This window comes from Physeter macrocephalus, chromosome 8 (assembly GCF_002837175.3).
Source record: "Physeter macrocephalus isolate SW-GA chromosome 8, ASM283717v5, whole genome shotgun sequence".
Taxonomy (NCBI): Eukaryota; Metazoa; Chordata; class Mammalia; order Artiodactyla; family Physeteridae; genus Physeter; species Physeter macrocephalus.
The window spans coordinates 107,235,702-107,251,610 of NC_041221.1; the positions used below are offsets into that span (position 1 = coordinate 107,235,702).

The 15,909-nt window shown below is 34.3% G+C and overlaps 1 protein-coding gene across 6 annotated transcripts in view; it reads left to right on the plus strand.

The window, feature by feature from the left end:
• Nucleotides 1–15,909, plus strand: part of FER (FER tyrosine kinase) — a 466,113-nt gene that overhangs the window by 304,440 nt on the left and 145,764 nt on the right. For all 6 annotated transcript variants that reach the window (XM_024125793.3, XM_024125783.2, XM_055086705.1 and 3 more), the window contains 3 exons: nucleotides 2,865–2,921; nucleotides 9,133–9,248; nucleotides 11,704–11,798. In XM_024125793.3, the coding sequence (XP_023981561.1) occupies nucleotides 2,865–2,921; nucleotides 9,133–9,248; nucleotides 11,704–11,798 (268 nt within the window). The remainder of the gene's footprint in view (nucleotides 1–2,864; nucleotides 2,922–9,132; nucleotides 9,249–11,703; nucleotides 11,799–15,909) is intronic.

Here is a 15,909-nt window from a genome sequence, read left to right on the forward strand (position 1 = left end):
AAGTTTCATTAGGTCCTATTTGTTTATTTTTGTTTTTATTACCATTTCTTTAGGAGGTGGAACAAAAAGGATCTTGTTGTGATTTATGTCATAGAGTGTTCTGCCTGTGTTTTCCTCTAAGAGTTTGATAGTGTCTGGCCTTACATTTAGGTCTTTAATCCATTTTGAGTTTATTTTTGTGTATGGTGTTAGGGAGTGTTCTAATTTCATACTTTCACATGTAGCTGTCCAGTTTTCCCAGCACCACTTATTGAAGAGGATATCTTATCTCCACTGTATATTTTTGCCTCCTTTTTCAAAGATAAGGTGAGCATATGTGCGTGGGTTTATCTCTGGGCTTTCTATCCTCTTCCATTGATCTATATTTCTGTTTTTGGCACTTCATTCTAATGGTATGAAGTGGCATCTTATTTTGGTTTGTATTCGTGTGTCATTGACTAGTGATGTTAAACATCTCTTGATGTACTTATTGTCTATTTGTCCATCCTCTTTTGTTAAGTATTTTACCCAGTTTCTTAAAATTGGGTTGTTTGTCACATTGTTTTTGAGGTATGGGTTCTCTATATGTTTTACATACAAATTATTTGTCAAATATACGTATTGCAAAAATGTTCTCCCAGATTGTAGTTGGACTTTTCGTTTTTTCAAAAGAGCCTTTGGAAGAACAAGTGTTTTTAATTTTGATGAATTCCAGTTGTTTCTTTTATGTGCTTTTTGTGTCCTGTCTAAGAAATCTTTCTTTACATACTTGGTAATGAAGATATTCAGGTATATTTTTTTTCAAGACCTTTATAGTTCTGGCTTTTTATTTAGGTTGAAAGACTTGTCATGGAGAAAGAAAACTTCCTCTACCCTTCTAGGTTCTTTTGGCTGGTCTAAGAATTAAATTGACATGAGACATATTAACAAGAGAATATCGGATCTAATTTTGTACATACAGGAACCCCACAGGCATGAGAAGTTGAGTTAGAAACGTAAAATGAGGTATATATGCCATCCTGAGCTAAGGGATGGGATAAGGGCATGAGGCTTCAAAGAGAAGGAGGGTAATTCACAAATAGGAAGAGCAGATGTTTAGTAATTGGATATTTACCCTGTCATACAGATAGATCATAAAAACTTATTTCTGGTAATAGCTCTTATTATGGGTAAGGCCCCCAATTTAAATTCTTTAAGGGAGAAGTAAAGATTTGCCTTGAGGCCACAGGGTCTCAATTGCCTTTCGCTCAAAATAATCCACATGCTAAAGTAGCACGTCTTGGGAAGGCTATTCTAAACCCTAAAGATTATACATGTAAACCGTTTTTTAAAATCATTGCTGTTCCCTTTGTTGAACAATCAGAGGGTGGTGGTTGAGTGTTTGTCACATGGTGTTTCAGAAGGTAAAGTACTTCAGATGGCTGTCCAGGACATTTTTAAGCCATAGTTAGGGTGGATTCTTATTTCAAGGTGTTTGATTACTTGTTACAATTCATTCTATAGCTCATAATTATATTTCAGTCTGTGTAATGGGGGAATACTATACTTTAACATTAAATTTTTTAGAAATCAAGAATAAAATATATCATTCCAGGATTTTCTTTTCTTCTTTCTCTCTTTGCTCCATCCCCTCATTTTTCCTTCTCTCCTTTCTCCCCCCACCACCCTTCATTCATTTTTCCTTACTTCTTCTTTTTTTTTTTTTTTTTTTTTTTTTTTTTTTTTTTTGCGATACGCGGGCCTCTCACTGTTGTGGCCTCTCCCCTTGTGGAGCACAGGCTCCGGACGTGGGCTCAGTGGCCATGGCTCACGGGCCCAGCCGGCTCCATGGCATGTGGTATCTTCCCAGACCGGGGCACAAACCCGTGTCCCCTGCATCAGCAGGCGGATTCTCAACCACTGCGCCACCAGGGAAGCCCCTTACTTCTTTTTAAAAAAAAAAAAAAAATCTAATATGTCTTTCTAACATTACAGTATTGTGTTCTCTCATAGCTGAGACTTTTTAGATGATAAAATATTCCCTAAGTACTGATTAGCTCTTGAGATCACATAATGGGATGTTCTTTTATAATGGCATGTTTGCATCACTGATTTTGTGTACCTTGATGATACTGTATTTGATGTTTGTTGCTTTATTATACTATAGGAAATTACTTGGGAAAGATGTGGGACTATATGCAGTGTAATAGACAGCTATAATTCATGACCAGTTGGGGAAAAATTATCTCTTAGTAATGTAGTTTGGGTATAAAATAATTTTCTATGATCAAGTGAGGACTGGAAATTTTACATTGCAAAATGAGATTCCCTCATGTACTTATGACACAACGGTTTTTTTTTATTTTTTTTATTTTTTTGCGGTACGCGGGCCTCTCACTGTTGTGGCCTCTCCCGTTGCGGAGCACAGGCTCCAGACGTGCAGGCTTAGCGGCCCTGGCCCATGGGCCCAGCCGCTCCGCGGCATGTGGGATCCTGCTGGACCGGGGCATGAACCCGCGTCCCCTGCATTGGCAGGCAGACTCCCAACCGCTGCGCCACCAGGGAAGCCCAACACCACGTTTTTGAAATGACAAATAATAGCATAGCCTAAGCTTTATGGTGGGAGGAGAGTGCATGCTGTGTTCTAGTTACAAGGATACTATCATTTTGAAGGCTGAGAATTCTGATAGAAGTTTGCTGTAATGTAGAGCTTAAAGTTCTATTGTGTGGTAACATTTCTTAAATCTGTTTTATAACCTCTTGAAGTTACAACTTCTTAGTGTGCTGATTATTGAATGGTCTGAATGCAATATCCCTTAGGTCTATTTGCCACTACCTCAAATGCATCTTACAGGAACTGTATTCTTGCTTGGGCTATAAAAAACTGTTCTTTTTCTTTGCCACAGGATAAGAAATGGGTTCTCAATCATGAAGATGTCACATTGGGAGAATTACTGGGCAAGGTATGTAATCACTGAGCTGAAAAACCAAATCTTGATAGTGATTGTGAACTCTACAGATTCATTTTCTTCAAAGCCTTTCTTATATTCCAGCACACAGCAAGGCACATTCCCCCATGAACCTAGAAGAACACAGTGCCATATCTGTTACAAATACTGTGATGTTCACTGAAATAGAAGTGTGAAAATCTTTGAAAAGTTTAAGAATTATCTTGACTTTTAAGAATATTATTTTGTATATTTTCCTCTGAAAGAACTAAAAGCCACAAAAATTTTATTACAGTGTAGTAAAGCCAAAACTAGTGAGCTGAGATTTGAAAAGAAACTGTGATGTAATAAAAGTTTATATACTTAATAGTCTTATTCTGTTTGTTTCTGGTTATACATGATAGTTCAGAGAAAATGCAGTACTGCTCTTTGGCATTTCAGAATTGTATATAGAATCACAGTATGTGACAACATGGGACATGTTATTTCAATCTGAAAATTATGTGGACAAGGCACATGTTTCAATATATCCATTTTGTAGCTAACTCTGTTAGTGGTCAGAGGAGGCAGCTATATATGATGAAAGTCTCTTTCTTCCAACCTGGTTGGGAGTTTCTTCCAACTATTGGGCATATGAAAGTATATTATAATTAATAATGATGGCAGACATTTAATAATCAAATGGGCTATTTGAAAATTTGTTATTTGTTTCTAACTGAGTTCCAATAGATAAATATTAACTTCTTTGTCAATGACTTAATTAGTGATGCTTTAATTGAGTTGAGGTTCATAATGCAATGTAAAAAATAGTATAAAATCCAGATAGCTAGGGAAAACGATCACTCATACATTTCTGAGTGATCAGTACTAGAATTTAAGGCTCAGCGTTTCAGGTAAAGAAATAAATGATTATTCATTACTTTTTTTGATTTAAATGTAAACTTGATGAATTGACAAATTTCCTCTATTTTTTAGTCCTGATGTGTGTTGAGAAAGTAAATCCCTGTTGAAACAATCTACTTTGCAGGATTCTTATTATTTTAAAATATCTTTTCCAAATAGAAGCATTAAATTGCTATTGGAAAACAGTTTCTATTGACTGCTAATACTTATTTAGTAAGTAAATTCTAAAGAATTTCAAGCTACAAGCAGTAGCTGGTGTGTTTATTTCCTCTCTGATGTGGCCATAATTCTTAAGGAAATATTTCTTCTTTTTCATTACTGTAGGTAACTCAGTAGCAGTGATTGGGCTAAAAATTATTACAAAGAAAGTAAATTAATTTCCATGAAAATACAATTAAATAATAAGTTATAAAATTAAACCAGTTACTGAAAATAGTGCATTGAGAAGAGCATATTTTTCAGTTCTAAGGAAAAAATACTTTTAGTTAAAGAGAAATGTTTCAGTTATCTTTGTTTAATATGTGATACATGGTATTTCACATATTAGGAGGAATTTTAGCCTTTAGGTCCTCAGTAAGGTTATTTCAAAGAATAAATGTTTTCAATGACAAGGCAGTAGCATGATAGCTTTAATAAATTTTATCATTTTTAATAAAACACTTCACCAACTTTAGAGACACTATATAGCTTAATTTCAGCAAATATATTTGAGTTGAAAAATGTCGTTTAATATTTTCATTACCTATTCTGAATATTTATAGTATACTGAATGAAAATGCATGAGACAAAGAGGGCAGTTGGCATAGGTGTAGCATGTTTGGGGGGAACGAGATTAGGAGTTTGGGATGTGAATATTAAGGTTTGTCTGTTAGACTTCTAAGTGGAGATGTTGGGGAAAAGGTTGGGTATTAAGTCTGGAGTTTGGAAAAGAGGTGTGGATCAAAAGTACAAATTTGGTAGTTGTCACTGACTTATTTGCTGGTTTATTTAGATGAGTTCAGCAATGGAGTGAGTCTAGATAGAGAAGAGAAGAGAAGAGAAGAGAGAGAGATTGAGCCCTGGTCATGTCAAAATCAAGAAGCTGGAAAGATGAGAAGCAAGATGATTGAGGTTGAGAAAGAGCAATCTCCTGGAAGGCAGGAAACCAGGAGATAGGATGCCTTAGAAGCCAAGAGAAGAAAGTATATGAAGGAGGAGAGAGTGATCAGTGGTGGCAAGTGTGCTGAGAGGTCAAATGAGATGATGACTGAGAACCGTTGACTTTAACAGTGAAGAGATCCCTAGTGACTTGGCTGAGTACTTTCTTTAGAATGCTTTACATGAAAGCCAAACTGAAATATATTTAAGGGAGAATGGGAGGAGAGGAATTAGAGATAGCAAGGATGTAACTCTTTGAAGTTTTGCTATTTCATGTAGCAAACTACATGTGGTGGTAGTTTCAGAAGAAATGATTTGTGTGTTATTGGTTAATCTGAGAGAGGCAGCATTCTGGTTTGCAGTTGGCAATATGTAGTGAAAAATTGAAGATTTTGGAAGGAGATGAGAATTGCTGAAATAATATCAATTAGGTAAGAGAGGATGGAATTTAATTTACAATGGAGGATTGACTTTAATAGAAGCACAGTAGTTCATTTTTTATAACAGCAAGGAAGATTGGTAGGAGGGTAAATGTGGGACTGAGAGTCTGGAAGTTCTCTTTATATTGCTTCAATTTTCTTAATAAATTAAGCAAGATTATTAACTAAGAATGAGGGTGTGGGGAAGGTATGGGAGCTTTAAGAGGAGAGTAAAAGGGGGGGGGAATAGTTAATAAGAAGAATGAGAGTGTGAATGGTCTAGGGAATTGTAATATAATTATTGAGCAGTATTAAGGCCCCCCTAGAGGTTTGTGTTCATGAATTTAAAGTGAAACTAGTCAACATCATTGTGGATTTTCTCCAGCCACATTTAGCTGCGTAGGAACAGAGTAGGCCATGTTGCATTTAATCTGGGTTGTGGATTTGGTGAGGGAGTTCTACAGATGAAAAGGAATAGAGAAGTTGAGAGTATATAGTAAACAGTTGTTATAATTATTGAGCATGGAATTTAAGCTGAATAAGGAAGAAAACGAGGCTGTTAGGGGGTTATGGACAATAAAAAGTAATAGGGTCTAAAGATTTGGAGGTTCCTATAGGGTCAAAGGATTTTGAGTCCGAATATTAGAGGAAGTAAGCTAGAAAAATAGAAGCCAGCCAGAAGATGGGATGAATGACGTAGGTATTACAGAGGAGTTGCATTATTGGTGATGGCAAAGTTTAAGGTATGATCATAGAAAATACGTTGCAAAACGGATCATTGGAAGAGAGGTGGTCACGTAACAGAGTTTGAAAATGTTGGAAGGATCTTTAAGTGTCTATTGAAATTTCCAAGTTTTAAGACAAGAGTAACACCAGGTACAGTGATCCAGGAGCTCAAATTGTCAACAAATGAGGGAAAATATTTTCAAATTCAATAGCTGCTAGCAACAGTAAGGGGTAGTGGGTATATAATCAAATAATAAAGTTTCAAAGCTAGGGGTTTTTAGGAAAGCAGAAGGGAAAATGTTTTGAAAGCAGTGACAAGGAGCTTGATGAATCCTGTATTCCATCTCTCAGGCAGTGGGAGAAGCATGGTGTGTGTGTTGGGGGTGCGGGTGGGGTCATCACAGTTTTAGAAGGCACAGGAAGCTCACCCACCATTTGAGTGTTCTCAAGTGAGAGCCAGGTTTCTGTTAGAACAAGAAGATGAAGACAAGGACCAAAGAATAGATCAAGATAAAATTTTTATGATGGACCACAAGTTCCAGAAGGCAACTGGAGGTTGGGGACAGAAGGGAAATAGTTGGAGATAACAGGTTGACGAGGAGTCTGCAGAACCTAATAAGAATTAGAGAGGGGGAAATGAGGACCACCAGGATCTTCTGTGAGGACCAACAAAAACACACAAGAGACATAATGAAATTTAGCCCCATGGACTTAAAGCCAGTAGCAGAGATGAAGCTGTGCCTGTTACATGATAGGGAGCAATGGCTGTCGTAGGCTTTTTCCTGACCTCTTTGGATGGAGAAGAGGTGGTCTGTGAAGCAGTCTTTTATGCAGTGTTTGGAGATTCCTCACTTGACCACCATTAACAGAATTGAAGTCTTCTGAGTAATGATTGTTAAATGAATGTTTACAACTTTCAAATGCCTTGTATGTGCCAAGAACAGTTATATAGGACAGAAACCATTAGAATGGTACAAAGGAGCAATGGGATGGTAAGTGTTCAGGAACAAGATGTATAATTTTGGGAAGATCAAGAAAGTCTTCATGAAGGAGGTGGCATAGAAATGAATTTAAAGATTAGTTAGCATGTTCTCTGACTGGAGGTGAGGGGAAAATGTATAGAAGGCATGGCACATCTTTTGGGATCACTAAGTATTTGAATTTAGGACACATGTAGCAGTCAGAGGCTAAGATGGCTAGACAGAGGCTGAGAAAGGAATGGTAATGGAAAGATAGATTATAAATAAGGCAGTGGTATAATCAGAGTTGTGTGTTGGCGAGATTAAGGGGCCGAAGAGCGTGAGGGACTAAGGATGAGATCAGTTCAGGTGAGAAAAATGAGATCTTGAATCAGGGTAGGCTGTCTGAGGTGCTAGGAGGAAGGCAAAAGTGTTCCACAGGAAGAATCTGAATGCTTGTAGAGAGTAAAGGCCCTAGTAAGTGAAAAGGTAATTTAGTCAGGAAATGTCTTCTGGTGAATAAAATGTTAAGTTTCAGACAAGGTGAATTTTAAGTGCTTCAGAATCATTCAGATAAATAGAGGCCCAGCAGTAATTGTGTGTACTAATACCTTCTCTCAGCTCTAAATGATGTGATAATTGTGGGAAGGAAACAAACCTTGAATAACAGGGAAGGATATAAAGCTCAAATTTTTCTTTTTCTAGTTTGTGATGAATGTGCACTGTGTTGAAGTTATTGTATGTTTACTTTTCTTGTAAGGGTGATCAATCATCGTTCTGAATGAATATTTAAGAGTTGAATATTAGATTTAATACTATTCATTACTTAAATATTCAAGTATTCTTAAAATATTAAGTACAATAAGTGTTAATTAAATTAAGCAAATGGTAATTCTTTAATAAATAATTTATTAAAATACCTATTTTAGTAAATTTAAATGATTAGTAACATGTAAAATTTATACACCTTGGATCATAGGTTAAGAGTTACACTGAACTTAGAACTCAAACTCAGTGATTATCAGACCTCTAGTTTACTTACTTGTTGCTCAACAATGACAGCATTAAAGCTAATTATAATACAGTGCTTGCACATTATAATTATAGCTATGTAAAAAATACATATGCATACATAGAAAGACTTGAAGAGAATACTCCAAAATAGCTGTTGTATTAGCTTTATAGAACTTCTCTGTATTCTTTTGTTTCATAACTATAATAAAAGTGACTTCAAACTGGAAATAAGGCATCTTAAATCAAAATATGTTCTAGCCATAGAGTAAGGTTAGGAGTTCAGACATTTGATAGAAATGAACTCATCATGGGTGACACTGGCATTTGGGCAAGCATCTCGTTTTCCTTGGTATCTTTCAGAGACTGACAGCCTGCAGCAGTGGCTGCTGACAGTCCTTCATCTGCCTTGGTTCTGTTGCCTCTCATCTAGTGTCTTACTCTCTCACACTCTCGTCCAAGTGACATCTGGCTGTGTGGCTCAGTACCACCAGTCACCTCACAGAATCTTGGCTTGCTTTATTTATTTGTTTGTTTGTTTTAACATCTTTATTGGAGTATAATTGCTTTACAATGGTGTGTTAGTTTCTGCTGTATAACAAAGTGAGTCAGCTATACAAATACATATATCCCCATATCCCCTCCCTCTTGCATCTCCCTCCCACCCTCCCTATCCCACCCCTCTAGGTGGTCACAAACTTGGCTTTATTTTTAAACGCCAACCTAATAAAACTTAGAGCTAATAAGGGGGTGAAGAGAACTGGATGGAATGAAACTTAGGTACTTCTGACAGCATTAGTTTTACCTTTTATTCTATTTCAGTTTTTTCCCATTTTCTTTTCAATTCTCCACAAGCCTCAGTCCCCCAAATGGTCGGTGTGTTGGGTAGTGTATTTAAAGTTAATTGGTAAGAGCAACATTCCCAGTCTTTATTTCCACTTAAAACTCTGAATAAAGCTAACAGAGTACTTTGATGAACTCAAAACTCATCGTTACATGCTTTCCTTGTATTTTGCAAAGGTTTACGTGGCTGTCTTACACTCTAAACAATAAATATATTTGTATTTTCAGGGAAATTTTGGTGAAGTATTTAAGGGCATATTAAAGGATAAAACTGCTGTTGCTGTTAAAACGTGTAAAGAAGATCTTCCTCAGGAACTGAAAATAAAATTTTTACAAGAAGCTAAGTAAGTTCTCTAAAGTAACGTAAATATGTATTTATAATATAAGTAAGTGATTCATTAAAATGTAAGTTTGAAGATATCTTAAATATGATTTGATGAATTAGAAGTAAGCACTTTCAGAGCCCTCAAAAGTAGGCACTTATACAATGTGGAAACAAAAAGTTTCTATGTGTTTGATTTAGACTGCAGGTCAGTTAGGCAATCACAGTCAAAAGAACCAGATGCTTTTGAGAACAGTGGGTATTCTTTGAGTCCTTGAAAAACATTGCAGTATTTTTTGCTTTTATCACACATGCATATACACATATGCATATATGCAGTGTTGTGATTGTCCTTATTCTAAGAATATTACTGTATTCTATATATAAAATCCATAATTTAGACATATATTTAGGTATATAATTACATCTTTCCTACCCTCCTTAGATATTATTGCTTGATTCTTTATTCCCAGCTGTTAGCTTTATTTTCTGAGAATCTCAAATTTCTTCTTCAGCTCATTGCATTGTTTCTTTTCTAACTGATCTTTTAGGATGATTTTCTTCTCTTTTTTCTGTTTTAGCTAGAATTTAATGTTCCAACCTGCCAGCCCTATGTTGCAAATAGTTTAAACTCTTCTGTTAGTGGTAAAATCTAACACATACAACAAAACACAAAACAAATGGAAAGGGGCTTTGGATAAAGTGAGAATAGACATATGAATGGGAGATGGATGGATGGATGAGTAGGTGGATAGTTGGGAGGGAGAGAAGGAGAAGGAGGATATATAGATCCATAGATTGGTGGTATAAAGGGAAGGAAGGAAAGGTGTGTGTGTGTGTGTTTGTGTGTGTGTGTGTGTTGTCTCCATCATGGCATTGTATATAAAATTGAAGTTTTTGTAAACTGTCATGGGAGAACAGAGGACATGGCAACGAAAGAACTAAATCCCATGGCACAGAGCATCTTGATGTCATTTCTCCATCATCTAAAAATGGATATTTATAGCAATGGATTAAACTAGTTGGGTGTATTTATTAAATATTATCTATGGAATAAAGTTGCAAACCTTTTTCATGTATATTATTAGCAGTTCAGAAAAAATATCCTATGATGAGTTTAAAGGTATGCTATCACAATTGAAACTTATAGCCTCGTTATTTTAGTTATTCATAGGTATCTTAAGGTATCTTGCTTTCTAATTTGTGAATGTTTTACTGAAAGATAGAGTTTAATTTCTTCTAAAGTGAGACTGAAATTTTATGCTAAAAATGACAATTACATCCACACAAACTCCCAAGTATCCTTTAACAGATAATAAAGCTATATATTTAGCTATTTAATGTTATTTGGATTCATCCTGGCTGTTTTGTGGAATTTCTTTATTAAGCAGTTTTCAACCTAAGAAATGACATTTTGGATTACAGTTAATCATTCTAAAACTTCCTATCTAATTCCTCATAGAAACTGCAAACTCAGTTATTGACAGAACATTTTCTTTATCTCTAGAATTCTTCCCAGTGTATTTTTTCATTTATTAAATTTATATATTTTCAATCGATAACATTTTTCTTAGAGCTATCTCTGCTTTAGTTGTGCATGTACAGCACACATATAAACTGTTTTATCTTTCTCCAAATGAAGTTATTTTTTTCATTCTCCTAGAAAGGAAACTGTGTTTTTTCAAATGTGAGTGAATTTATAACTATGTCAATAGGATAATATGGAATATCATTTGGTAACAGAATTCATCAGGGTAGACAGGCCTCTGAGGGAATCTAATCTATTTTTAACTCATGCTTGGGGTCCTATAGATGAGTCTATGCTACTTTTATAGCTCTCTGAAATTCTGCCTTTATCCAAACTAAAACTTCTCTGCCTCAGCTTAAGTCTTATATTACTCATTGTTTAACCTTCTGCCAGGTTTCTCAAACCTTTTTGAGTTTTTACTATTTTGAAGTTGATCATGATCATCAAGAAAGTATGTATTATGAAATCTAAATATGAAGTGATTACTCTATAGCATTTACCAATATGAATCGTTCTATTTTTATTTGTTTTAAATGAAGTATATACATAAAATAAAACAAAACAAAAAGATCCTGCCCTAACAGCTTACAGTTTTTGGTCCACTAATACTTTGCAGCTTTTGTGAGGGTAGCTAAAACCAGATTCTTTGAAGGGAGTTCTGCATATTTTGGACTAAGTAAGTTATTCCTAGTTAGCATGGTTATTAGCTATTCAGAGTAGATAATAATTTTTAAATGAATATTTAATTGAATAAAAACTGACTCATTTATATCTATATTTTGCCAAGATTTGTCAAGACATATACATCCCATTTATCATAATTTGGGTTCGTACTAAAGTTTTAAAAATTGTGTTGATTAAAGTGCATTCTACTTGTGCACACTACTCATGATCATAAATTAATGCTTACAACTTATATGGTAACTATTCTTATACTTCTCTTATCCAGAATTCTCAAGCAATATGATCATCCCAATATTGTCAAACTTATAGGAGTTTGCACACAAAGACAGCCTATCTACATAATTATGGAACTGGTTCCAGGTAATATGATTTTAGAGTTTTCCTCAATGACATTTTAATGTCATGTTTTGTTGCTTTTATATGTTCGGTCTCTTTGATTTCTCCTTGTAAAGTTTCCAAGGATTTTGTTTAACATTTTCCTGATGACGAAGAGCTTGTACACATACTTGATATTTTTATAGTCTATAATACTTGCCATTTTCTAGAAAGTGTCAGCCAACCTTTTTAAGAGAAGATATATTATTACATTGCAGTTACATATGGAAATTAGTTATATGTAATCTTTCTGTGAGAAAGGCTATTTAGATAAATAGTCTACTTAGGTTTACTTTATAATAATGATAGTACTGTCTTATATTTCGTTCATTGTATATCATTTTACAAGTACATTACCATACATCCTTTTGTTTAGTTGTATATAATAATATCATAATGCTTTGGATCACAAACTACGAACTTGTTTGATATGTGGACCAAAAAAAAGGTAATCTCTCTAGGAATTTGTCCTTTTATTTCTTTCTGGTGACTTTTAACACCTCCAGGTATTTTGGTTAACTACTTTTGCCAACAAACAAGGATAACATCAAACTGATATCGTGTTATCTTTATTTTTATTGTACATCTTTCTGTTGTAGAAAATATAATCAGAGGTAAAATATGATCTTGATAAGATTTATAAATACAGTATTTAATAACTGAAAAGGATTTGCTTTGTTACCTTAACTATTTATTCATTCTACAAGAAGAAACTTAAAGGAATATAAAACATTTTTCTAACTTTAATATACATCACATAAACCTGATATTGTAGATTGCCCATTAAAAACTTTTCACATAATTCTTTCATTATTAAAGGATAAATTGGTCCAACCTTACCATGCTGGTTTGATTGTTATTGGAATATTTCTTTATTACCATATAACTGCAGGATTCCTAGATCATAATCATTTTCATCCTCAAGATGGCAATATATATTTGCATGGTTTACATTATTTACGATTTATATCTTAAAGTAGCTTTCATACAATTTTCATACAAAATTTTTAAAACAATTGAATAGCCTATGATTTTAATTAAAATGGGATGTTTAAGTATTATAAATACATAAAACATTCACATAATACAAATGATGCCCCCAGTTAGTCAGGGATGTCACTGAGAAACTTAGATTTGAGAGGTAGGGCAGACTTGATGAGGAAAAGTCATTTTGGTGTTACTATGACTGATTAAAGGAGCACGGTAACAAATTCCTGATGGCAGGTCCAAATTGCATAAAGCAAAAGATAGCTTTGGAAGAGAGCCAGGGAAGTGTTCATCTGGGCACTAAATAGTAACCTTTATTGATATATTTTTTTAATGATTAAGAATAATAAACTTCATTAGAAAACGTCCTACTCAACAATCTAATCTTACCCCAAAGCTAATAGCTATTTATTTTTTTGTGTTTTTTTTTCCCCAGGAAAATATTTACTATAGATACCATGATTTTATGCAAATGTTTTAATTATTCAAAATCTTAACATTGCTCATCTTTTTTTCTGTTATTAATATAACATGGTTTCATTGTTTCATATTCATCCATATAGTTCTACCTTTTCTTTATTATGGCTACAGAATATTCTATTATATGGCTTTCTATAATTTAAATCGATCTTCTATTTATGGATACTTTGGTTGTTTCCATTTTTATTATTTGGGTTTTGTTTTCTTTTTGAAACAGTGCTTGAGTTGGATCTGAGTTTATGTGCATTTCGATTTATGGTTAATGTATTAGCTTTCTATTGCTGCACAACAAATGATCATAATGTGGCAGCTTTAAACAATATCCATTTATTACCTCACAGTTGTGTAGGTTAGAAGTCCAGGCAGGCTTTACTGGGGTTCTCTGCTTAAGGTCTCACAAAGCCAAAAATCAGTACATCAAGCTGAGTTCTTGGCTGGAGGCACTGGGGAAGAATCCATTTCCAAACTCCTTCCGGTTGGTGGCAGAGTCTCATTTCTTGCAGTTGAGAAATGGCCTAAGGTTCCCTTTCTTTTCTTGCTGTGAGCCAAGGGCATCTCCCAGCTTCTTAAGGTTTCCTACATTCTTTGATCTTCAGACCCAGTGTGTCACATCTTTCAAGTGCTTTGAATTTCCCTAACTTCTCCTTCTGTTTTTCATTTTGTTCTGTTTTGTTTTTCAAAAAAGCTGGGAGAATACCCTCCACTTTTTTGAAATGTCTTGTGATTAGATCAGGCTCACCTGGCTAATCTGCCTATCTTTAGGGCAACTGTGCAATATGACAAAACATAATTATGGGATTGATATCTAATCATGTTCACATGTTCCAGGGATTAGGGTGGGACATTACTGGGAGGCCATCTTCAAATTCTGCCTACCACAGTGGACTTTGCTAAATTTTCTTGGAGGTTAGTTGCAGTGTGGGATCTGAAACCACATTGAACTTTGCGTACTCTGTCACATTAATTCCATTGGTCAGTCTTATAAGATGAATGCATGATTTTTGTAGCATCATGCTTTGTCATTTCTCATTTGGAAAATATCAAGTGACCAGGTTATATAGATCTTCCAAACAGTGAAGTAATTCATTATACAGTATCAAAAGACCACATTCATTAATGTCATCACTAATCTCACTGGAAAAGTAATAGGAAGTATCAATTTCTTTATAGCAAATGTGTTTTCCAAAATTTTAACTTTCATTGCAAAGCTTGGATTTTTTCCCCTGGTAACAAAAACTGTCAGTTTTTTGCCTTGAAGTGTTGGACTTAATTCAATTTTGAGAGAATGTCTGTCAAAAATCTAATATTTAATAATCATAATTTGTCAATCTTTTTGAAAACAGATTTATTGATATGTAATTGACATATACTTTATGTATGTACACTTTATTGTATTGACATATGTATACACTTGTGAAACTATCACCACAATCAAAGTAATGAACACATCTATCACCCCCAGATTTTCCCCATGCCTCTTTTTAGTCCCTTCCTCCTCCCCCTCTCAACCCCTGTCCCACTCAACCACTGATCTGCTTTCTGTCACTATATATTAGTTTGTGTTTCTTAGAATTTTATATAAATGGAATCATATCGTCTGTACTATTCTTTTTTGGGTCTAGTTTGTTTCATTCATCATAATTTTGAGATCCATCCGTGTTGTAATGTTTTTTGGAAGTTCATTCATTTTTATTGCTGAGTAGAATAGCATCATATGAATATATCACCGTTGTTATCAACTGTTGATAGAGTTTTGGGTTGTTTCCTATTTGGGGCTACTGCCAAGTAAGCTGTTGTGAACATCCATGTATAAGTCTTTGTATGGGCATGTGCTTTCACTTCTCTAAGGAAAATACCTGGGAGTGGAATAAATGAATTAGATAGAATGTACATGTTTAAATTTTTAAGGAATTGCCAAATAAATTTTAAAGTGATTATACTAGTTGATATTCCCAACAGTAGTTTCTCTACATCTTCATCAACACTTGGTGTGGTCAGTCTTTAGATATTATAATTTCATGCAATAGTGTCTTATTGTGGTTTTCATTGTCTTTCCCAACTGACTAATGATGTGAGCATCTTGTCATGTGCTGATTTGCCATTCATATATCTTCTTTGAAGTGTCTATTTAAATAATGTGCCCAATTTTTTAATTGGGTTGTTTTCTTGTAATAAAGTCTTGGTTCTTTATATATTCTGGATACAAATCCTTTATCAGATGTATGATTTTCAAATATTCTCTCTCAGTTGACTTGTCTTTTCATTCTTTTAATAGTGTCTTTTGAAGAGCAGACGTTTTTAATTTCAAACTTTAAATTATGTTTTTCTTTTATAGGTCATGTTTTTGATGGTATATCTAAGAAATCTTTGTTGAATCCCAGGTCACAAAGGTCTTCTCCTATGTTTACTTCTACAATTTTTATAGTTTTAGAATTGAGAATTTATAGTTCATTCTATGGTCCATTTCATATGGTTGTGAGGAATGGTTTGAAGTTCATATTTTTGGCATATAGATATTCAGTTGTTCCAGCACCAATGACTCTTCTTTCTCTCCTGATTTTTTTTACCTTCATTTTTAAAAATATATTTATGTGTAGTTTTATTTTTGGACTCTAATTTCTGTCGATCT